Genomic DNA, 25,350 nt, shown 5'->3' on the forward strand with positions numbered 1-25,350 from the left:
CTATGATCTCAATAGAGCTTCACAAGGTAGGACTACAAGATCACTGTCTTCCCTACTGTACAAAGAGGTGCAGAGAGGTTAAATGATTTCCCCCCTACTTAGGAAATAGTGAATTTGTGACAAAAACCCAGGTGCTATAGCCACATACTAAATGGTCTTTGTTAATTAGAATAGAAACTTCAAGATTGGGTGGAAAATACAAACTAAAAAGAAATAAACAGATCTGGATCCGAATCAAATGATCAACATTCAAGCATCTAACTCTGGCCAAAGGCCTTCATCTGATTACCCTTTGGAAATGGTGATAGAGAAGACCGAATCACACTCTTGAGTCTTCATAATCTTAAGGGCACTGATTTGTGGTTTTATTGATATGACTTAGACCCCCAAATGTCAGTTATCAGGCTGTAATTTCATTTAAAATAATAATAACCCTGGAGGAGATATGCTTTGTCCTTCTTGTGTGCTGACTGCATGGATCAAGGAGTCTGTTCCTCTGATCTTTGTTTTGGAGTGTTCCCTTAGGCCACTGTGGTGAGAAACTGCTCTGTCATCCCCCAACATGTACTGGAGTGGCCATCTTAAACTGACTTGATTATTCAATATTTGATTTTTTTTTTTAATTTTTCTTTTTAACGTTTATTTATTTTTGAGACAGAGACAGAGCATGAACGGGGGAAGGTCAGAGAGAGAGAGGGAGACACAGAATCTGAAACAGGCTCCAGGCTCTGAGCCGTCAGCACAGAGCCCGACGCGGGGCTCGAACTCACGGACCTCGAGATCATGGCCTGAGCCAAAGTCGGAAGTTTAACCGACTGAGCCACCCAGGCGCCCCGATAGTTGATTTTTAAAATTCATTCCTAGTGTAGATAGAATACCACGTAGATGGAGTCAGTCAGCAAGCATTTAATTTCGCTCCATTCACAGCTCTACCAAAAGTATGTTAGTCACAAGCTCTCTCTATGCAAAGCCTCTCCTTTCAGAAGAGTTGGGGACTGAGGGATGCATATCCGAACCTACTGCTAAGAAATAGGTCACTGGGTGGGTGATGTTGACAGTGGAGGAGGCTGAGCACGTACGGGGGCGGGGTAAGTGGTGTGTGCGCAGTGTGCGGGCACATCAGCTGCAGGATCACCGGGAAGGAAATCTGAAAGCAAGCTGTACTTCAGCAAGCCGAGACTTAAAACCATGTTAACATGGAAATGCTGCAGCTATAAGTAGTTTTGATCCCTAAACTCGTGGACTTACGTTGTCTGTGTACAAATGACTTTTGCTCTCTTCAGGTCTTTAAAACCCAGACGTTTATTTCAGGTAGCCTGGCGGTTTTTGTAGCGCCATTGAGTCCTTATTTATGTGAACACATAAAAGTGTTACCACCCATAGTGCAAGTTTCTGTTTTAAGGGTATATCCTCGACATCAATAAACTCTGAAAAAGACAAGGGAAAATGAATAGTTAACTGTGTTCCTTGAAATTAAACATTTAGTTATTCCCATTAGTATTTTTAAAGATTTTTTTCACATTATCACTGCTTTAAGAAATGATGACATTCACATCATAAAACTGTGAAAAATGTCACTTTTGAATGTTATTTTTAAAATACTAAGTCTGAGTATAAATACTCAAATAATGACACTTTTTCTGCCCTCTCACAGAATACCCAGAGGATAAGCAGTTCTCAAGCCACTCAACCTCTAGCTACCCCAGTCGTGTCTGTGACCACCCCAAGCTTGCCTCCACAGGGACTGGTGTACTCAGCCATGCCGACCGCCTACAACACTGGTGAGCCTGCTCTCGTGCCTTTTGTGGATTTTAGTTTTGTTTTGTGATCAGCATGTGCTTTTGTGATTTTTTTTTAAGTATATTGATCGAAATAAATGATTTCCAGTGTTTTAGATTCACATTTGGATGTATTAAAAAAAACAAATACTAGCTTTGAAAAATGTACAGAAAATACATTGACTGTAGAATGGTTTCCCGGCATCGACCTTTACTTCCCCCTGACAAAGAAACAGGCGGCCGTTCTCACAATTACGGCCCGTGCGTCAGACCGAGGAGGATGGACTGTCGTCGTTTCTCATCGCACAGTCCCTCACTCTTCCCAGCTGTTGAAGGAAGAGGTTTTTCTCTTCATGCCGTGTTAGCCAGCTTGGGGAAGATGGAGCCTTCTTGCACTCGGGACCCTGCAGGGCAGTGGATGTGTCGCTGTGCTGGGCACGTTGTGTTTTCCTCCATGTGTTTGTGCCCCGGGAGCAAGACCAGGCCCTTTCTTGTTTCTCCTCAGAGCCAGTCACTCCCCTTTTGGGAGAGGAGCTTTTCACCCATTTATGTTTATTTAGACGTTTCATTTTATTTTATTTTATTTTATTTTTTTAATTTTTTTTTTTTTTTTAACGTTTATTTATTTTTGAGACAGAGAGAGACAGAGCATGAACAGGGGAGGGTCAGAGAGAGGGAGACACAGAATCTGAAACAGGCTCCAGGCTCTGAGCTATCAGCACAGAGCCCGACTTGGGGCTTGAACTCACGGACCGCGAGATCATGACCTGAGCCGAAGTCGGCCGCTTAACCGACTGAGCCACCCAGGCGCCCCGGCGTTTCATTTTAAAATCCACTATTTCGGGGCGTTGTTAAGAAAAGCTACAACTGCTGCCCTGAGTGCAGGGGTGCGTGGAGCCGCGCAGACTGTGTGGACAGTCGTCCACATACATCTGCCCTTCCAGGGAGAGGCAGGAGGTGTGTGGCTGCACTTTCACCGGCTGAGAGGCAAGCACCCGATGCTTCAGAGAAGGAAACGGTTAAATTTTACCTTGTCAGTTATGAAGAGACTGCAGTATAGGGCGTATATTCTTCTCATGATTCTTATAAGTAGACTGTAATAAAAACCAGCTAATTTTAGACTTCAGGGTAAATGCTTTAGCACGGTGTTTTCAAACTGCTGTCTGGAGCTCCCTGAGGCCACTGATACATTTGATTGTCATTTTAATTGCATGTAGTGCACTTAAAACAAAATTGTAAAAGATTTTGTTGAAAAAGCCTTTTAGAAAAATGTTGACCTTTTCTAATCGATATGAAAAAGAAACATGTCCGAATCTACTAAGTGCAAAATCTAGGGTAAAATAAGAGATTACGCATTCATAGAAATTGTTTCATTCCACTGATGACCAGCTAGCTGTATGAGTGACAGTATGCTAGGGACATAGCTTTTCTCCCGAGTTTCTGCCAGCTAAGGAGCAGGACATACCTGAGATGGCAGCTATGGAAGTAAAGTCCTCAGTGGCCGAGGTTGGCAGTTTGCGCTCTGAGACTTGAGCATGTGAGGAGGAAAGAGGGAAATCTAAGAGCTAGAATGTTCCAGAGGGATACTAGCTGAGAAGATGGGGCTTGAACTGGTATTCAAGTGAGAGTAGTTTACTGAACACTTCATGACGGGTTTTTCAGTATACTTAGAAACTCCACTATGCTTGTTTTTAGAAATGCAGTTGGATTCGCAAGAACGTGTTTTTCTAAAAGTCCAGAAGGATTCACCAAAACATAAAAATGGAGTCCTGTTCTCTCAAAACCATCAATCACTTGGCTTCAGTCTGATTCCTTCTTTTAACTTAGACTTTGCACTCTTTTTCAGAGCATATATTTGGCTTAATTTTACCATATTATCTTTAATGTATTTAGTTGCCCTTTTTAAAAATATAACCGTTTTCATCTTTCTTTAGTATATCATCTGGCTTTCGGTACACAGAGTCAGACTCGTGCCAGATGGTCAATAAAGGGATAAAAAAATGAGCAACATTTCAAAAAATACAACAGTTGTTATGCAGACACTTCCTCATGCCCATCAGTAAGGTCACTCCCAGCTTCCTAGACTTGCTCGTGCATCCATTCAGCACATACTTATCAAACACCTACTATGAGGCAGGTACTGGGCCAGGCACAACAGGAGTGTGGCTAGTAGTGGAACTTAGGGAGTGTTGGGGGAGAAAGACACAGGATAGACAGCTCTCAGAATAATTTATTGTAGTCCTATTAAGAGCTGCATTGAAGCTTTGACCTAAAGGAGCACAGGTGACTCAGCCAGGCAGAGTCTGGAGAGTGTTCCAGGGAGAGGGAGCACTGTGTACAAAGACGAGGAGATAGGAGCATGACGGGGAGGACAGAGATGGTGGAGGGCGGTTAGAGTTGAAACTGTAGAGGTAAGAAATTTAGAGGCCATGTTGAAGATTTTGGATATTGAGAGTGCTGGGAAGCCATAAAGTTTTAAGCAGAGAGGTAGCATGACCATATTTGTTGTTTTAAGATCACATTGACTACAGTGTTCAGAGGGGCAAAACTGCATGCAAGGAACCCACGTGGGGGGCTGGATCAATGGCCCCAGTGGCGGATACTGATGGCTCGGACTGGAGTGGTGCTGGTAGAGCTGGTGACTCAGGCAGGATGGAGAGACAGTACGTAGAATTGAGCAGCCTTGGTGGTTGGTGGTGGAAGTAGGAGGGAAGTATCAACACCCACGGGCTTCTGGCACCAGCAACGAGGTGAAAGTCGGTGCCGTTTATCAAGATAAGGAGGAGGTTTGGAGGAAAAGAGGAATCCAGCTTGGGTGTCAAATTTGAGTGGTTTGGAGGGACATCCAGATGGATGTAGCAAGTTAGCAAGTAGGGGGTTGGGAATACTGGAGGTGGAGAGAGTTGTGAGGCGCAGGGGGGCGCTGTGGAAGGCAGCGGTGCTCAGGTGTCCCCGCACCAGCCTCTGGGAATGCACCAGGCGGTCAGGAGACCGTGGCATGAGGAGCAAGCGTAGAGGCAGGCGGAACCCGAGCACCGCCTGCACTGTTTCCGCTCCGGTCCTTTTTTATTGATGTTAATTTGCTAGGAAGACCAACTTATTTAAATACCTCTCTTGAGACATGGAAAAGCAGTTGAAACTAGAAGGGTTTTTGCCACCTCTCTTTAAAACTAAATGTAAAAGACAAGTGTTAATGAAGAACTGAAATAACTCTATGTGTGAATGATACCTCATGTCCTAAGTCTTGGCCGAAGTGACTTGTGTCTGAAGCATTCATATAAAATAAGCTATATTATATATTGTACTCTTGTAACACTTAAGTATTTTCATGAACTTGAAATTGTTTTGCAGGCAGTCAGAAACCTTTGACAGCCCCTGTACTTTGAGCAAATGTAGTTAATCAGTTGTGTAATAATGTATGATTTATGCCACTGAGCTTGGTGCTGCATGGGAAGGGGTGCCGTGTCTTTCCTGTTGCCCTTGTACTTCAAGAACCTAAGACCTGCTGTTCCAGACTCAGCCTGACCTGTCCCTCTTCTTCCGGAGGGTAGTGCTGGGCACATTTAAAATAATGGTTATGTAGGAACATCCTTTAGCAATGGCCTTTTCATTATTTCTATTTACTGGAAAAAGTATCTCAACTTCTTGTGAGACATTAAACTTATAAACATTTAGTACAAAGTTGAAACTTACTGAAATAATCCCAGATAAGCAAATATAGCCAGGACCTGTTGGCCTCCCAGAAGAAGAACCGTTGTGGGGTTAGACCTGTGTGGTGTTTTAGGTTATGAAGTGCCTGGCTTCTCTCAAGCTAGGAGCTTCTGGAGCTACTATTTGAAAAGCCTATTTTGCACGGGCCTCTTATTACACACACGAGCAAGATTTCTTTCCTTGTTTTAGATTACTCGCTGACTAGTGCGGACCTGTCGGCCCTGCAGGGCTTCAACTCGCCGGGAATGCTGTCTCTGGGACAGGTGTCGGCCTGGCAGCAACACCATTTAGGACAAGCAGCCCTCAGCTCTCTGGTGTGAGTAGCTAGAAATTTTCCCCAGATCTCTATTCCCAACCCGTGCACTTTCTTTTTCTAGCTGTTACAGTCTTCATGCTGTTGACTTTCATGTGACTGTCCTACAGTGATTCTTTTTTAGGTGGTACAAGTGTTTGGAGAAAAGATTTTCTTTATGATGATTCTAGATAATAGCTTGGATACCGAGCAAACTAGGCATTCCTTGAAGAAATTGGGGGAGCAAGCCTTCTCTTGTATGGAGGTAGAGAGACACATAGTAACCAAGGGGCACTGTGGCACCGATGTCACCCGTATGCACCTCCTACCTACACCCACCAGTGATTAAGCCACCGGTCCCACCTCTCCTTCCCAACCTCTATATCTGATTCCAGTGTTGGAAAAAGGCAGCTTTGAGGTATTCAGGCCCACCTACCACTTTTTTGGGGGGTTTCTCTGCTTTGGTGATTAGATAAGGGATAGAAAAATAAGTGGCCAACCCTCATGGAGGCCAGCTGGGTGTGCTTTTCTGTCTCCTCTGCTGAGATGCTCTCCAGCTACACGGCCCTATTGCCGTCCCAGTTCTGCAAAGGCTCTGTTCCTTCTCCTTCCTGCTAGCGATGCCTGACTCCCCCTGGGCACCACCGTACATTCTCTCACTCAGATCCCCTCACCCTGCCCATAACGGGTGTTCTCTTTGTTGAACTCTGCTTGGTGAGGTACAGTGTGTGCAGCAAGCCAGCTGGGATCAACCCACGTGAATCCCCATAGCCTGATTCACACACAAGATACCAAACCCCTGCCATTCCTCCCCTGCTATCCACAGAGAAAGCAAAGGTTATTTTCCTTCATTTATTTTCTTTGCGCGTTGGCCTTTGAGGCGTCTGTTCATCCTGAGGAACACACTAAAAATAGCCCCACAGAAGCAAGTGGAAGTGGCTTGGCACTCAGGATGGGGGAACAGGCTGGACGCACACACTGTGCTGTACTACTCTGAGCAAGTTAGCCTTTCCGAGACCCTTTCCTCACCTGGAAAGTAGGGTGATGTTACTGAAGAAACCAAGGAAGAGAGGAAGCGGAACCCAGGCTGCCGTGTCGTTCCTCTCTCGTCTCTGCTGCACAGCATCAGACACTGACACTGCTTTGGATACTTCACCTGCTAGAGTACCACGGGTGCGGGTCGAACTAGCCTCTAAAGCTCCCATCTGTCCTGTTCTTTTTCTTCCAAGGAGAGGTAACTAAAACCAGTGTTGGGGAATTCTGACAGCATTTCGGTCAGGCGGTGTCTGTAATACACTCCGGTTACATGGCTGCGCTCACAAACCACTTAACGTCTTTTTTTTTTCTTCCTTCAGTGCTGGAGGGCAGTTATCTCAGGGTTCGAATTTATCCATTAATACCAACCAAAACATCAACATTAAGTCAGAACCAATTTCACCTCCCCGGGATCGAATGACCCCCTCAGGCTTCCAGCAGCAGCAGCAGCAGCCGCAGCCACAGCCGCAGCCCCCCCAGCCCCCCCAGCCCCGGCAGGAAATGGGGCGCTCCCCCGTGGACAGTCTGAGCAGCTCGAGCAGCTCCTACGACGGTAGTGACCGGGAGGATCCGCGGGGCGACTTCCACTCTCCAATTGTGCTTGGCCGACCCCCGAACAGTGAAGACAGAGAAAGCCCTTCTGTAAAGCGAATGAGGATGGACGCGTGGGTGACCTAAGGCTTCCGGGCTGGTGTTTGTACGTGGCGTTACTGCAGTGAACTGCCCTACATATCTAAATTGGTAAATAAGGACATGAGTTAAATATATTTATATGTACATACATACATATATATCCCTTTATATATATATATGTATGTGGGCGTGAGTGTGTGTATGTGTGGGTGTGTGTCACATACGGAATCAGGCACTTACCTGCCTCGTAGATCTGCAGATGTGCGTCCCATGGCAAACAAAGCACCCTGTAGGCGGAGTCTAGTCTGGCACTTCCTTGGACTACTTGTTTCATAAGATAACCAGTTTTTGCAGAGAAACGTGTACCCATATATGATTCTCCCACACTAGCTTGCAGAAACCTAGAGGGCCCCTACTTGTTTTATTTAACTGTGCAGTGACTGTAGTTACTTAAGAAAAATGCTTTGTAGAACAGAGCAGTAGAAAAGCAGGAACCAAGAAAGCAATACTGTACATAAAATGTCATTTATATTAATTACCCAGCCTGGCATGGGTCTCTGTTGCAGAGGGGTGCATGGGAAGGGCTGTTGATATTTTAAAAAACAAAACAAAAAAGCCCCACACATAACTGTTTTGCACGTGCAAAAATGTATTGGGTCAGAGAAGTGATCTTTAGCTAATAAAAAAGAGAGAGAGTAGAAAACACGCATGAGATATTCAGAAAATACTAGCCTAGAAATATAGAGCATTAACAAAATAAATTAATATATTAAGTTATAATTGGACTATGTCAGAAGTTTCTTTTTACATTCATATCTTAAAGAAACTGATTTTAGCTCATGTATATTTTATATGAAAGAAAAGAAAACACCCTTATGAATTGATGACTATATATAAAATTATATTCACTACTTTTGAACACATTCTGCTATGAATTATTTATATAAGCCAAAGCTGTATGTTGTAACTTTTTTTTTAAGAGAATAGCTTTATCTTGTTTTAACTTTTTAGTTTTATTTTAAGAGGGGAAAAAAAACAAAACAAAAATATCTTGCAAGCAGAACCTTGGAAAAAAAAAGCCATGAACACTTATTATTCTATATGTAAATTAAAAGTTGAGCCAAACTCTTTGTGTATATAGCATCTTAAATATATTATCACCTTTGATGTAAGTACCTATGTATTGTATGGTCACCAGATTAAAAAGTATATTTTTGTGGATTGCCGCCAATTTGGGGGGAAAAGGCGAGATCCTTATCAAGTAGAGTATTCACTGTTTAATATTTACTATTTTGTTAAATATACTGTACTTTGGATTTTAATTATTAGCCCGGTCTTTTTCGGAGGATTGTATAAAGGGGTTTCTCCCCTCACTGGTGGTGAATGTGTGATGTTACATTGTAATCTTTGTGCTGTATGGGTTGAGCATCATTATATATTTTATATGTGTACATAAATAGCAAAGTGGCAAAAAAAAAAAACTGGTGTTAAGTTCATCTTGCATAAATATAAAATGTGTTGTAACAGATTTTATAAGGCATTATTTAAAACTTGCCTTTTGTGAGGAAAAAAATATAGTAGAAAAAGCTGACCTAATTTAACTAATATTAGAGATCATGGCAAAATAGATGAGCACAAAGGTTTTATAAGTGGTAAATGATTAGGGAGAAATAATTCTGGGGGGGAAGGGATCTTTTCTTCCTTGACCCTCTAAAATCGAATGATGCAGCTGGTTACAAAATCCTACCATCCTGAACTCTCTGTGCAGTGAAATGACACTTTGGTGTGGGGAGAAATTCTCTCGTGGGCAGATCCTCGGCACGGCCTGCCGTCCTAATGGAGCCCGTGCTGCACTCAGCTTAGCTTCTGAACAAGGCCTTACTCCTCCTGCAGGAAGACAGCGAAGGCGTGGATAGCAGGTTCATGCGTTTCCTGGGCTTGTGCCACAAACAAAATTCAAAGTCCTGTATATCTTTCATCATAGATTTTTTAAATACTCCCTTTCCTGAGAAACTCAAAATAAGGGTTTAAGAGTTGCTGCTATTTTGTATTTTACACTTAATATTGAGCAGCTACCTACAGTTTTTACTTATGTTTTGCTTTTCCCCCTAAATTGCCTTCCTTTTGACAATTTCCTCATAATGCTATTTGTGACAAATCATCAGCCAGGTTTCCTGACTGACACATAGGTATTAGGTACAGGATAAACCTGTGGCGTTCACAACTAAAAAAAAAAATGGAATTCTGTTTTAATTTTTGATAGAGGCCAAAAAAGGGAGGGTGATGTGCCGTCTCCTCGTCAGTATAGACATTTGGCTTGTCCTCAGAAAGGATTAGTTTTTCGTTAAAATGTACTTCTTTTACTGAACTACATACAGGCACATTTCTTCATAAGGTCACACTTAATTGAAACAAGACAGTCTCCCAACACTGAATTTCCAAGATGATCCTTACCACTTTGTAAACCATTTATAGCTTTGAAAGTGTTAAGTGATTCTTTCGTTATTATTTATGCATGTTCATGAACTTCTGCTGTACATTGGAATAGGAGTTAACACATTCACATTTACTGTCTATTTTCTTGTGTGCCTTATGAGATGGCTTTTCTGACTGTATCTCAATAGTCTTTCTTTCTATGCAGGTTTATAATCAGTACAACTACTGTTTTCTAAAATAATAGTACACAAGGCTCGGAGTTTGTATTTCAATTACACTGACCAAGTAACAATGTATTCCGTTTTCAGGAAGTGAATATTTGACTGTTAACCCTCTTCCTGTATGCCCAGTGAGACGTGGAGCATACGGACTTGACAGACACCCCTCACCCAGACACCATGTACAAACACATACACATGCCCATCTCCTGGTGGAAACCAACTCAGAGCGGGGAAGACACGAAGGGTGTTTCTTTAGAACCGACTTTTCTTACCGTTTTAGACTCATGTGTTTTGTATGACACCATCACAAGAAAATTTTATCCTTCAGATGAAGTATTTTATTACTAAAAGACAAAAACAAAAAAAGCTTAGAGTACACCGCACTGGTTGAAGTACAGTTTCCCTCCGTGCGCCGCCCGGCACGACACTGAGAGCAGAGCCACCATCGTATGTCTGCAGATGGTCCCGATCAAAACTCCATCTTTTGAGCCCTAATTCTGTCCATTGTGTTCGAGACTAAATCAGGGGTTTGTTCTAAAAGAACAGTATATGTTTTACCATTTCCTTTACCTATAAGGACAGCTAACAAAGCATTAACATATTTTCTTGATTAACCATCATGCGCACAAGAAATACATAGTAAATAAGGAACCAGAAAACTCCTGGCGTCGGATCATGAGAAGCTAGATGAGTAGAATGTGAAAAAGATTTTACAAATGTAAAACTTTTATTTCTCTGTAGAAACTTTCTTCACTTTGCTGTGCAAGAAGACACTGCTTTGCTATATTTAAAATGGCTTTTTTAAAAAGAGATTTATGTATTTGGTAAATGTTTGTAGTCAACAGTTCACACAAGAAGCTGTACACGGTTTGATCACGTAAAACCGTTTGGCGGCACAAGCTGGACTTTGTTGCCATCCTTGAGATGAACCTTTTAAGAAAAATAAGTTAATCTCAATTTTTCCCTGAATGTGTTGTTTTTTCTTCATTATACAATAAATATTATAGTGAACTTTTTATCAAATGGTTAAGAAAATGCTAGAGGTTGTTGTAAACTATTTGTATCCTGCACTCACTACAGTAAAGACGGACTGGCTTTTCCTGTGTACTCCAGACTCTGTCGTGTTTGCCGCCAGTCGGCCCCTCTGTCCCCCCGAGTCCCTCTCCTTTCCCTTCCGCTCACAGGCCTCTCCCACCTGCAGATCTCCTTTACTCACCTTGAGACTCGGTCAAGGAGATCACCGTGGCGTCTCACCAGCCTCACCCGTAGCTGCTCCCGGGGCCTCCCCTTCTGGGCTGCCCTTGGCCCCTCAGGAAACAGTGGGAAGTCCGGGCCCCAGCATCGGCGGGCCTGGCCGTCACTGCAGCTGCTGTGGACCCGGTAAGCCCATCCAGGCTCTAGGAATGACGACTTCTCGCGGGATAGATGATGAGCCAGGGTTGGCGGGGGCGGGCGGGAATACTGCTAAACGGGATCGGATGATATATATAGCAAGTTCTGCCTTTTTGAATTAAGGGGGTGAGATGATTTGTTTTACCCAAAATGCATACATGATACTGAGAGAGCGGCAAAAGACAGATTCAGTAAATGAATTGTTTTCAGAAGTGACAGGTGTGAAAACTTGTCTTAAACTCGGAAGTGTGGAAAGTGTTCCCTTCCTTGGGTTTGCCTTTTAAGCCAGCTCCTAACTAAGCAGATTCTTGCTGTCAAATGAAAAGCTAAATTTTTGTGCGGGTTTTACTTGCTGGCTACAGTGAGGCTCTTATTAGCAGGTTTTGAAAGCCGGTGGAGTCCTGTGGCTAAAAATAGTTTAATCACAGCTGCAGCTACTTAAAATCAATTCACTGCGATTTCCTAGTTAGCTCCCACGGGTGCCTTCCTCTAGGCTTTATCTTGCTTTTAAGCCGATTCTGTGTCCGACTGGCACCAGCCAAGAAGATGATTTTTCAGTCAGAGCCCTCTGCCAGCCGGATGGCCCAGCCTGCTCCCCTCTGCCTGTCTGGTCTCTCCGTACAGGGTCAGAGCAGCACCTGCTGTAGAACTGAGGAAACCCGTGTTTCTTCCCACCTTCCACACAAAGTGAAGGGGGTTCACAAAGTGAAGTGTTCCTGGAACACTAAGGAGAGGGACTCCTCAGGGGCCGAGGGCACGAGTGCCATCACACAGCAGAATGTGCTTAGCCCAGAGACTAAGAGGTGAGCCCCGATCCCCAGCTGTCCCGGGGTGTGAGCTGAGGACGAGCTCCTCTGAGCCAGCCCCCAGCCAATGGCCGCACACAGCCGGGGCACGCCCCTTCCCTCCTGCAAGAAATCTTGAGCTCCCAATTCCGTCCGTGTCTGCTTCCCAGATGACCTAGACTGACACGTAGCTCGCCCAGCTTCAGAGAATGTGTCCTAGACTTCAGTCACTTTCTTACACTTGTGCCTGCTCACCGTGTCCCAAAACAGCGGAAAGCAGCTGGGGAAGAAAAAGCAAAAATCACAGTTGTACTAACTGGTTTCTCTGTATAATCCCCCTCCCCCTTTTTAAGCTTTATTAAAGCTTTACTTTGAACTAATTTTTAACTTCCAGAAAAGCTGCAAAAATAATCGTTTCCATATATCCTTCCCCCAGCTTTCCCTAATGTTAACGTTTACATAACCACCCTACTACTATCATAACCAGGAAACTGACGCTATTACCACTAAGCCCTGCCTCCTGTCACTGGCCAGCATCACCACACCCGTCTGTCACTAGTTCCTCCAGTGCCAGCGCAGCCACTGGCAGGCACACCAGCAATGGGGCCCCAGCAGCTGCTTGCATGTCAAGATCAAGCCCTGCCTTGTGTTACTGGCCAACACCACCATGCCCACCTGTAGCTATGGCTGTTCCCTTCAGCTGAGAACCTGCGTGCCCCCCACCTTTTGTGCAACCTGAACCCTGTCACAGACCTCCACTGCAGCATGCATACCCACGGGTACAGTGTGAAGTCCTAGGACAGCAGGCACTCAGTTCTGTCAATGCCAGGGAGACTGTAGTTGGCCTCAGCCCTTCTGTCTGCTCTGACACCCATCGCTACAACTTTGTCCACAAGTCACCTCTGCCATTTCATAGGTGCCTATAGCCGGCCCCTCACATCAAGTGTGTGCACACCTTTGGTTCCAGCCACCAATGCTGCCTGTCCTGGTCCCTAGCTACTCACTGGCCCTACAGGCATGTCTGAGAAGCTCAATAGTGCTCATCAAGGAATACACAGTTGTCAACAGTGTGCATGCCAGTGACATGAGCCAAAGAGACATCATGCCCCGATTGGACCCACTACTGCCATGTACTCCTGTATTTATTGCCCTGCACCACTAGACCTGGGTCACAGCATGATCCAGTGTGCCCCTATCTGCAGGTGAAAGGCTTTCCTAACCAAAATCAGTCCATAAAGGCTGGAAAGGTGAGGGAAACAGGTCGCTACCAAAGGGATACAGTAAACCTCCGGTAACTGGACCCAAAAAATGGAGATGCAGGTAATGCCTGACAAAGAATTCAAAATAACTGTAGTACAGTTGCTCAGAGCTACAAAAGAGGACATAAACGACTTAACTATGAGGAAAACAATACAAGAACAAAATGAGAAGCTCAACCAAGAGAAAACATAAAGAACCAAACACATTTTGGAGCTAAAGAACACAATGAACTGAAAAATTCAATAGTTTCAACAGCATAGTTGAATAGAAGAGCAGTGAGCTAGAAGGCAGATCAGTTGAAATTAAATAATTAGAAGAGCAAATAGAAAAAAGGAAAAAGAAAGCCTACAGGAGTACGGGACATAATGGAAAGAAAGTATGCACTACTGGCGTCCCAGAAGAAGAGAGGGAGAAAGGAATGAAAAACTTAAACAATGAGAATTTCCCAGACACAGGGAGGGAATTGGATGTCCAATTTCATGAAGTAATGTCACCACAAAATTTCAACCCAAAATGTTCTCCAAGAATAATGAAATGGTCTAAAATGAAAGACAGAATTTTAAAAGCTGGAAGAGAGAAAAAAATCATATGAGGGGAACCCCCATAAGGCTATCAGTGGATTTCTCACTAGATACCGTACAGGCAAAAAGAGTGGGATGATATATTCAAAGTGCTGAAAGAAAGAAACTGCCAACCAGGAATACTTCACCCAGCAAAGTTGTCCTTCAGAAATGAAGGTGAAAGAAAATCTTTCCCTAATAAACGAAAGCTGAAGGGGTTTCTCAGCACTAAACTACATTATAAGAATTGCTAAAAGGAATTCTTCAAGCTGAAACAAAAGGATGCTAATTAGTAGCTTGAAAACATATGGAAATATGCACTGGTAAAGATAAGCATAGAGTCAGATTTAGAATACCTTAATACTGTTAATATGGTGATGTGCTAGATAAGGATTCACCTAGATAAAGATTAAGAGGTATAACTTTGACAATTTGTTAATGGACACACAATAAACAATGTAAATGGTGTCCTCAAAAATGTAAAAGGAGGGAGAAGAACAGGGTAGATTTTTTATATGGGATCAAATTAAACTTATCAGCATAAAATACACTGATATCTATAAGATTTTTTATGTAAACCTCATGGGAACTCCAAAACAAAAATCTACAACAGATACACATAAGAAGGGAATCAAAATATACTGCTACAGAAAATCATTTAATTGCAAAGGAAGGCAACAAAAAGAAAAGAATTGACTATAAACAGCCAGAAAACAATAATATGGCATAAGTAAGTCCTTTTCTGTCAATTATTGTAAATGTTAACAGACCAAATTCTTCAATCAAAAGGCAGGCTGGTTGGCTGGCTCAGTTGGTTAAACATCCGACTTCGGGTCAGGTCATGACCTGAAGGTTTGTGGGTTCGAGCCCCGCATCGGGCTCTGTGTTGACAACTCAGAGCCTGAAGCCTGCTTCAGATTCTGGGTCTCCCTCCCTCTCTCTCACTCTCTCTCTCTCTGCCCCTCCCCAACTAGTGCTCTGTCTCTGTCTTTCAAAAATAAATACATGTTAAAAAAAAATTTTTTTAAAGGTTGGCTGGATAAAAACAACAACAAAATTAACCCCCCAAACAAAACAAAACAAAATAGGCAAACAAAAGAATGACCCAACTATATGCTACAAGAGATTCACCTCAGCTTTAAGGACACACATAGATTCAAAGTGAAAGAATGGCAGGAGAGGATAACTCCATGCAAAGGGAGAGCAAAACTGGTAAAAGGAGACAAAGATGGACACTACAGAGTAAGGGGGTCAATTCATCAAGAAGATACAAAAATCATGTATGTATACACACACACACACACACACACACATATCCACCCAACATCAGAGCACCTGAATTTTATTAAGCGAATTCTAACAGATTGGAAGGGAAAAATAGAGAACACCATAGAAGGGGACTTCAATAGCCTACTTTCAACAATAGATCATGCAGATAAAAAAGCAGGAGAAAGCATTGGACTTGAACTGTACTTTAGACCATGTGGACCAAACAAACATATACAAACATGCCAACCAACAGCAGCAGAATACATATTCTTCTCAAGTGCACACAGAAATTCTGCAGGATACATCACATGGTAGGTCATAAAAAAAAGTCTTGGGGCACGTGGGTGGCTCAGTCAGTTGAGTGTCCAACTCTTGATTATGACTCAGGTCATGATCCAGTTTTGTGGGATCAAGTTCTGCATTGGGCTCTGTGCTGAGTGCAGAGCCTGCTTGGGATTCTCTCTTCCTCTCTCTTTGCTCCTCCCCTGCTCACACACACTCTCTCTCGTTCTCAAAATAATAAACATTTTTTTAAAAAGTCTTAGCAAATTTAAAAAGATTGAAAAAATACCAACTATCTTTTCTGACTCTAGTGGTATGAAACCAGAAATTAATAACAGGAGGAAATCTGGAAAAATAGTAAAAATATGAAGACTAAAAAACATGCTCCTGAATAAATAGGTCAAAGAAGAAAAAGAAAAATCAAGAAGTATCCTGAAACAAATGAAATGGAAACAACAAATCAAAAGCTATGGGATACTACAAAAGTAGTTCTTGTTTTTTTTAAATTTTTTAAAATATATTTTTGAGAGAGAGAACATGTGCACACACACGAGCCAAGGAGGGGCAGAGAGGGAGACTGAGAATCCCAAGCAGGCTCCATGCTGACAGCAGAGGGCCTGATGCCGGGCTCAAACTCACAAATCACAAGATCATGACTGAGCTGAAATCAAGAGCCAGATGCTTAACCGACAGCCACCCAGGCACCACTGCAAAAGTAGCTCTAAGAAGGAAGTTTATAGCCTACATCAAGACACAAGAAAGAACTCTGATAAACAACCTCACTTTATACCTCAAGGCACTAGAAAAAGAACTATGCCCAAATTTAGTAAAAGGAAGAAAATAAAAAGATCAGAGCAGAAATAAATGAAATAGAGACAAAAAAAAAAAAATTAAAGACCAATGAAAAAAAGAGCTGTGTTTTTGTTTTTGTTTTTTTAAAGACAAGACTGTCATGAGGAACTAAAAAATGCTATAATGAGGTGCAAAATAAAATGGAGGCAACCATAGTACAGATTGAAGAGGCAGAGGAGAGAATAGGTGAATTAGAAGATAAAATTATGGAAAACGAGGAAGCTGAGAAAAAGAGAGATAAAAAAATCTAGGAGTATGAGGGGAGAATTAGAGAACTAAGTGATGCAATCAAACGGAACAATATCCATATCATAGGAATTCCAGAAGAAGAAGAAGAAGAAGGGAGAGAAAAGGGCTGAAGGTGTACTTGAACAAATCATAGCTGAGAACCTCCTGATCTGGGGAAGGAAAAAGGCATTGAAATCCAAGAGGCACAGAGAACTCCCTTCAGACATAACTTGATCTTCTGCACAACATATCATAGGGAAACTGGCAAAATACAAGGATAAAGAGAAAATTCTGAAAGCAGCTAGGGATAAACAGGCCCTAACTTACAAAGGTAGACATACATAAGAGTAGTCGCAGACCTATCTACTGAAACTTGGTAGGCCAGGAAGGAATGGCAGGAAATCTTCAATGTGATGAACAGAAAAAAATATGCAGCCAAGAATCCTTTATCCAGCAAGTTTGTCATTTAGAATAGAAGGAGAGATAAAAGTCTTCCCAAACAAACAAAAACTGAAAGAATTCATCACCACTAAACCAGCCCTACAAGAGATCCTGAGGGGGATCCTGTGAGACAAAGTACCAGAGACACCACTATAAGCATGAAACCTACAGATATCACAATGACTCTAAACCATATCTTTCAAAACTAACACTGAATGTAAATGGACTAAATGCTCCAACCAACAGACATAGGGTATCAGAATGGATAAAATAACAAGACCCATCTATTTGCTGTCTACAAGAGACTCATTTTAGACCTGAGGACACCTTCAGATTGAAAGTGAGGGGATGGAGAACTATCTATCACGCTACTGGAAGTCAAAAGAAAGCTGGAGTAGCCATACTTATATCGGACAAAATAGACTTTAAATTGAAGGCTGTAACAAGAGATGAAGAAGGGCATTATATAACAATTACAGGGGCTATCCATCAGGAAGAGCTAACAATTATAAATGTCTACGCACCGAATATGGAAGCCCCCAAATATATAAAACAATCACAAACATAAGCAACCTTATTGATAAGAATGTGCTAATTGCATGGGACTTTAATACCCCACTTACAACAATGGATAGATCATCTAGACACAGGATTAATAAAGAAACAAGGGCCCTGAATGACACATTGGATCAGATGGACTTGACAGATATATTTAGAACTCTGCATCCCAAAGCAACAGAATATACTTTCTTCTCAAGCGGACATGGAACATTCTCCAAGATAGATTACATACTAGGTCACAAAACAGCCCTTCATAAGTATAAAAGAATTGAGATCATACCATGCACACTTTCAGACCACAATGCTCTGAAACTTGAAATCAACCACAGGAAAAAGTCTGGAAAACCTCCAAAAGCATGGAGGTTAAAGAACACTAAAGAAGGAATGGGCCAACCAGGCAATTAGAGAAGAAATTAAAAAATATATGGAAACAAATGAAAATGAAAACACAACAATCCAAACACTTTGGAATGCAGTGAAGGCAGTCCTGAGAGGAAAATACATTGCAATCCAGGCCTATCTCAAGAAACAAGAAAAATGCCAAATACAAAATCTAACAGCACACCTAAAGGAAATAGAAGCAGAACAACAAAGACACCCCAAACCCAGCAGAAGAAGAGAAATAAACAGCAGAGCAGAAAAAAACAATATAGAATCTAAAAAAACTAGAGCATATCAATGAAACCAAGAGTTGGTTTTTTGAAAAAATAAACAAAATTGACAAACCTCTAGCCAGGCTTCTCAAAAAGAAAAGGGAGATGACCCAAGTAGATAAAATCATGAATGAAAATGGAATTATTACAACCAATCCCTCAGAAATATAAGCAATTATCAGGGAATACTATGAAAAATCATATGCCAACAAACTGGACAACCTGGAAGAAATGGAAAAATTCCTAAGCACCCACACACTTTCAAAACTGAAACAGAAAGAAATAGAAAACTTGAACAGACCCATAACCAGTGAAGAAATTGAATCAGTTTTCAAAAATCTTCCAACAAATAAGAGTCCAGGACCAGATGGCTTCCCAGGGAATTCTACCAGACATTGAAAGCAGAGATAATACCTATCCTTCTCAAGCTGTTCCAAAAAATAGAAAGGGAAGAAAAATTTCCAGACTCATTCTATGTAGCCAGCATTACTTTGATTCCCAAACCAGACAGAGACCCAGCAAAAAAGAACTAGAGGCCAACATCCCTGATGAAAATGGATGCAAAAATTCTCAACAAGATACTAGCAAATCGAATTCAACAGCATATAAAAAGAATTATTCACCATGATCAAGTGGGATTAATTCCTGGGATGCAGGGCTGGTTCAACATTCGCAAATCAATCAGTGTGATACATCACATTAATAAAAGAAAATATAAGAACCATATGATCCTGTCTATTGATGCAGAAAAAGCATTTGACAAAATTCAGCATCCTTTCTTAATAAAAACCCTTGAGAAAGTCGGGAAAGAAGGAATATACTTAAACATCATAAAAGCCATTTATAAAAAGCCCACAGTTAATATCATCCTCAATGGGGAAAAACTGAGAACTTTCCCTCTGAGATCAGGAACATGACAGGGATGTCCACTTTGACTGCTGTTGTTTAACATAGTGTTGGAAGTTCCAGCATCAGCAATCAGACAACAAAAGGAAATCAAAGGCATCAAAATTGGCAAAGATGAAGTCAAGCTTTCACTTTTTGCAGATGACATGACATTATACATGGAAAACCCGATAGACTCCACCAAAAGTCTGCTAGAACTGATACATGAATTCAGCAAAGTTGCAGGATTCAAAATTAATGTACAGAAATCAGTTGTATTCTTATACACTAATAATGAAGCAACAGAAAGACAAATAAACCAATCCCATTCACAATTGCACCAAGAATCATAAAATACCTAGGAATAAATCTAACCAAAGATGTAGAAGATCTGTATGCTGAAAACTATAGAAAGCTTATGAAGGAAATTGAAGAAAATACAAAGAAATGGAAAAACATTCCATGCTCATGGATTGGAAGAATAAATATTGTTAAAATGTCAATACTACCCAAAGCAATCTACACATTCAATGCAATCCCAATCAAAATTGCACCAACATTCTTCTCGAAGCTAGAATAAGCAATCCTAAAATTTGTATGGAACCACAAAAGACCCTGGATAGCCAAAGTAATTTTGAAAAAGAAGACCAAAGCGGGAGGCATCACAATCCCAGACTTTAGCCTCTACTACAAAGCTGTAATCATCAAGATAGCATGGTATTGGCACAAAAACAGACACATAGACCAATGGAATAGAATAGAAACCCCAGAACTAGACCCACAAACGTATGGCCAACTAATCTTTGACAAAGCAGGAAAGAACATCCAATGGAAAAAAGACAGTCTCTTTAACAAATGGTGCTGGAAGAACTGGACAGCAACATGCAGAAGATTGAAACTAGACCACTTTCTTACACCATTCACAAAAATAAACTCAAAATGGATGAAGGACCTGAATGTGAGACAGGAAACCATCAAAACCCTAGAGGAGAAAGCAGGGAAAAACCTCTCTGACCTCAGCCGCAGCAATTTCTTACTTGATACATCTCCAAAGGCAAGGGAATTAAAAGCAAAAATGAACTATTGGGACCTCATGAAGATAAAAAGCTTCTGCACTGCAAAGGAAACAATCAACAAAACTAAAAGGCAACTGACAGAATGGGAAAAGATATTTGCAAATGACATATCAGACAAAAGGCTGGTATCCAAAATCTATAAAGAGCTCACCAAACTCCACACCCGAAAAACAAATAATCCAGTGAAGAAATGGGCAGAAAACATGAATAGACACTTGTCTAAAGAAGACATCCAGATGGCCAACAGGCACATGAAAAGATGCTCAACGTCACTCCTCATCAGGGAAATACAAATCAAAACCACATTGAGATATCACCTCACGCCAGTCAGAGTGGCTAAGATGAACAAATCAGGAGACTATAGATGCTGGCAAGGATGTGGAGAGATGGGAACGCTCTTGCACTGTTGGTGGGAATGCAAACTGGTGCAGCTGCTCTGGAAAACAGTGTGGAGTTTCCTCAAAAAATTAAAAATAGATCTACCCTATGACCCAGCAATAGCACTGCTAGGAATTTACCCAAGGGAAATTTACCCACAGGAGTGCTGATGCATAGGGGCACTTGTACCCCAATGTTTATAGCAGCACTTTCAACAATAGCCAAATTATGGAAAGAGCCTAAATGTCCATCAACTAATGAATGGATAAAGAAATTGTGGTTTACATAAACAGTGGAATACTACATGGCAATGAGAAAGAATGAAATTTGGCCTTTTGTAGCAACATGGATGGAACTGGAGAGTGTTATGCTAAGTGAAATAAGTCATACAGAGAAAAAAAGATACCACATGTTTTCACTCCTATGTGGATCCTGAGAAACTTAACAGAAGACCATGGGGGAGGGGAAGGGAAAAAAATTTAGAGAGGGAGGGAGGCAAACCATTAGAGACTCTTAAAAACTGAGAATAAACTGAGGGTTGATGGGGAGTGGGAGGGAGGGGAAAGGGGGTGATGGGCATTGAGGAGGGCACCTGTTAGGATAAGCACTGGGTGTTGTATGGAAACCAATTTGACAATAAATTTCATATTTAAAAAAATTAAAAATAAAGACAAGACTGAAAAACCTTTAGCCAGAGTGATTCAGAAACAGAGGACTCAAAATCAGAAATGAAAGAGGAGACATTACAACTGATACTACAGGAATACTCTATGAGAGACTACTATAAATAATTATATGCCAACAAAATGGATAACCTATAGGAAATGGATAAATTCCTAGAAACATACAACCTACCAGGACTGAATCATGAAGAATTGAAAGTCTGAGCAGACAAGTATTAAGTAAGGAGATTGAATCAGTAATCAAAACCTCTCAACACAGGAAAGTCAGGACTAGATGGTTTCACTGGTGAATTCTACCCAATATTTAAAGAAGGATCAACGACAATCCTTCTCAAACTACTCAAAAAAACTGAAGAGAAGGAAATAACCCCAAACTAATTTTACATGGCCAACATTACCTGATACCAAAGCCATATAAGGAGCCTACAAGACAATTACAGACAGACATACCTGATTGACATAGATGCAAAAATCCTCAGCAAAATATCAGCAAACCAAATTCAACAGCACATTAAAAAGATCATTCACCAGGATCAAGTGAGATTTATGCCTGGAATGCAAGGTGGTTTAATACACACAAATCAAATCAATGAAAGAGATACACCGTAATAGAACGAGATAAAAATCTTAAGATCATGTCAATAGATGCAGAAAAAGCATTTGACAAGCACAACAACCTTTCATGATAAAAATGCTCAACAAATTGAGTACCGGAGGAAGACACCTCAACACAATAAAGGCCATCTATGACAAACCCACACCCAACATCATATTCAATGGTGAAAGGTTGAAAACTTTTCCTCTAAGACCAGGAACGAGACAAAGATACCTACTGTCACTACTCCTAGCCAGAGCAATCAGTTAAGAAAAAGATAATAAAAGGCATCCAAATAAGAAAAAGTGAAACTGTCTTTGCTTGTAAATGATATAATATTATATAGAAAATCCTAAAGATACCACCAAAAAATTACTAGAACTGACAAATTCAGTGAATTTGTAGGATACAAAATAAACATACAGAAAACAGTTATGTTTACACACATTAACAACAAAACATCTAAAAAAGAAATAATCCCATTCATGGTAGCATCTAAATAAAATACTTAGGAATAAATCTAATCAAGGATGTGAAAGTTTTGTAGGGTGAAAACTATAAGACTTTGATGCAAGAAATTGAAGATGACACAAAGAAATGGAACCCGTGTTCATGGATGGGAAGAATATTGTTAAAAAGTCCCCACTGCCCAAAGCCAACTATAGATTCAGTGCAATCTGTATCAAAATCCCAATGGCGTTTTCCATAGAAATAGAAAAAAACAATCCTAAATCTATATGGAGCCACAGAAGACCTTGAACAGCCTAAGAAATGCTGAAAAGAACAAACCTGGAGGCATCACACTTCCTGATTTCAGCCTATACTACATGGCAGTATGGCGCGGGCATGGCATAAAAACAAGCACATAGGCCAATGGGATAGAATCAAGAGCCCAGAAATAAACCCCTGCATATACAGTCAACTAATATTTTTTTAATTATTACTTTTTTAATTTTAGAGAGCACAAGCAGTGGAGAAGGACACAAGGACAGAGAGAGAGAGAGAGAGAATCCTTAAGCAGGCTCCACACTCAGCACGGAGCCTGACGCAGGGCTCGATCCCATGACGCTGGGATCATGACCTGAGCCAAAATCAAGAGTCAGACGTTCAACCAACTGAGCCACCCAGGTGTCCCTACAGTCAACAAATACTGACAAGGGAGCCAAGAATACTTAGTACGGAAAAGACAGTCTCTAAAAATGGTGTAGGGAAAACTGGATGGCCACATGCGGAATGAAATTTTACCTCTATCTTACACCACTCACAAAAACTAACTCAAAATGGATAAAACAGATAAAGACTTAAACATAAGACCTCAAACCATAAAACTTCTAGAAATAAACAGAAGAAATCTCCTTAACGTTGGTCTTGGCAATGTGTTTTTGGAGATGATACCAAAAGCACAAACAACAAAAGCAAAAATCAACAAATGGACTACATCAAACTAAAAAGCAAAAGACACAACACAATTAAAAGGCAACCTATGAATGGGGGGGGGGGGGATATTTGCAAACCACATATCTGGTAAGGGGTTAATAGCCAAAATATAGAAAAACCCATACAAATCAATGGTATTAAAAACAATCTGATTTAAGAAGGGGCAGAGGATCTAAACAGACATTTTTTCAAATAAGACATAGGATATCAAGATGACAAACAGGTACATGAAAAGATGCTCAACTTATCAGTAAAGTGTAAATAAAAACCATAATGAAACATCCCCTCACCTTGCATCAAAAAGAGGTAACAAATTGGGGCATCTGCGTGGCTTAGTCGGTTAAGCACCCAACTCTTGATTTTGGCTCAGGTCATGATTTCATGGTCGTGAGACTGAGCCCTGTGAGATTCTCCCTCTCCCTCTCCTTCTGCCCCTCCTCCACTCACGTGCACATTCTCTCTCCCTCTCTTTCTCTCTCTCTCAAAAAATTTTAATAATAAAAATTTTAAAATCTTTAAAAAATGAAAAGAGGTAACAAGTATTAGTGAGGGTGTGGAGAAAACAACCCTCGTGCACTGCTGGTGACAATATAAATTGCTTCAGTCACTATGGAAAACAGTATGGAGGTTCCTCAAAAAAATTAAAACAACCAACCGTATGACACAGAAAATCCCACTTCTGGGTATGTATCGAGAGAGAGAAAAACAAGATATAAAAAAGATAATTGTACTCCCACACTTACTGCAGCATTATTCACAATAGCCAAGATACAACCTAAGTTGGATAAAAAATGGACGAATGGATAAAGATGAGGGGGTGTGCGCACATGTGCGGGCACACACACACGCGCGCACACACACACACACACACACACACAGGAATATAATTCAGCCATGAGAAAGAGGGAAATCTTGCCATTCAGGATAACATGGATGAATACTGTATGATATCACTTATATGCAAAATGTCAAAAAACTGAACTTTGTAGAAACAGACAAGAATAGTGGTTTCCAGGGGCTGCGGGTTGGAGGAATTGGGAAGATGTTGGTCAAAGGGCACAAACTTGCAGTTAGAACATGGATACATTCTGGAGATCTAAGTCATAGCATTTTGATTATATTAATACTGTATTATATACTTCAAAATTGCTAACAGATTAAATCTTAAATATTCTCACCACAAAAAGAAACCATGATTGTGTGATATGATGGAGATATTACACAGTAGTAATCATATTTCGTTATATAAATGTACCAAATCAACACATTGTATACCCTAAACTTACACAATGTTACATGTCAATTATGTATCAATTTAAAAAACAGCTCACAGTTCATTAGAATATTAAAAGGGGTGGGGTAGGAATGTCTTCCCAAAAATATTAAGCCATTTTTCCACACCACAAAATGGTAAAATTAGTTGGTAAAATTAGCTTACTACATAGAGAAAAATAAAACTGGATTCCTACTAACATGACACAAGAAGGTAGCCTCCAAATGGATTAAATACCTAAAAGTTAAAACAGAACAATGTCATTATACAAGAAAACAACTTTCTGGCTTAGTGTAAGGAACTTCTGAAGCAAACCATAGTGAAAAATTTGATCAATTTGATTTCATTAAAATCAGAGAAACAAAACCAAATAACAAAATACAGTGTAATTGGAAATCACCCCCAAAAGTGATGAGCTCCTAGTAATCTTCACCATTCTTTATAGTTGCATAGCACCACATGGGATGGATGTACAACAGTCGTCCGTGAACAGTCACAGAAGTTGTTTCTAGTATTTTGCATGTATCAATGAATATGCTTAGGCATATGTATCTTCATAATGTTAGATATTTATCTTTAGGGTAAAGTCCTAGAAGTAGGATTGCTGAGTAAGTTCCTGTGTAGTTTTGTTAAG

General features: G+C 40.9%; 2 protein-coding genes across 9 annotated transcripts in view; one reads left to right on the forward strand and one right to left on the reverse strand.

The window, feature by feature from the left end:
- Positions 1-11,213, forward strand: part of MEF2A (myocyte enhancer factor 2A) — a 165,323-nt gene extending 154,110 nt beyond the window's left edge. For all 8 annotated transcript variants that reach the window (XM_019460123.2, XM_019460117.2, XM_053888759.1 and 5 more), the window contains 3 exons: positions 1,655-1,781; positions 5,679-5,805; positions 7,137-11,213. In XM_019460123.2, coding sequence (XP_019315668.1) covers positions 1,655-1,781; positions 5,679-5,805; positions 7,137-7,494 — 612 coding nt within the window. In that variant the 3' untranslated portion in view covers positions 7,495-11,213. The remainder of the gene's footprint in view (positions 1-1,654; positions 1,782-5,678; positions 5,806-7,136) is intronic.
- LYSMD4 (LysM domain containing 4) overlaps positions 8,411-25,350 on the reverse strand; it is a 32,426-nt gene continuing 15,486 nt past the window's right edge. The window contains exon 3 of the transcript XR_002082984.2: positions 8,411-12,563. The gene's annotated coding sequence lies outside the window, so the exon portion shown is untranslated. The remainder of the gene's footprint in view (positions 12,564-25,350) is intronic.

Source organism: Panthera pardus, unplaced genomic scaffold, assembly GCF_024362965.1.
Source record: "Panthera pardus isolate Hobbes unplaced genomic scaffold, ASM2436296v1 HiC_scaffold_24, whole genome shotgun sequence".
NCBI classification, from domain to species: Eukaryota; Metazoa; Chordata; class Mammalia; order Carnivora; family Felidae; genus Panthera; species Panthera pardus.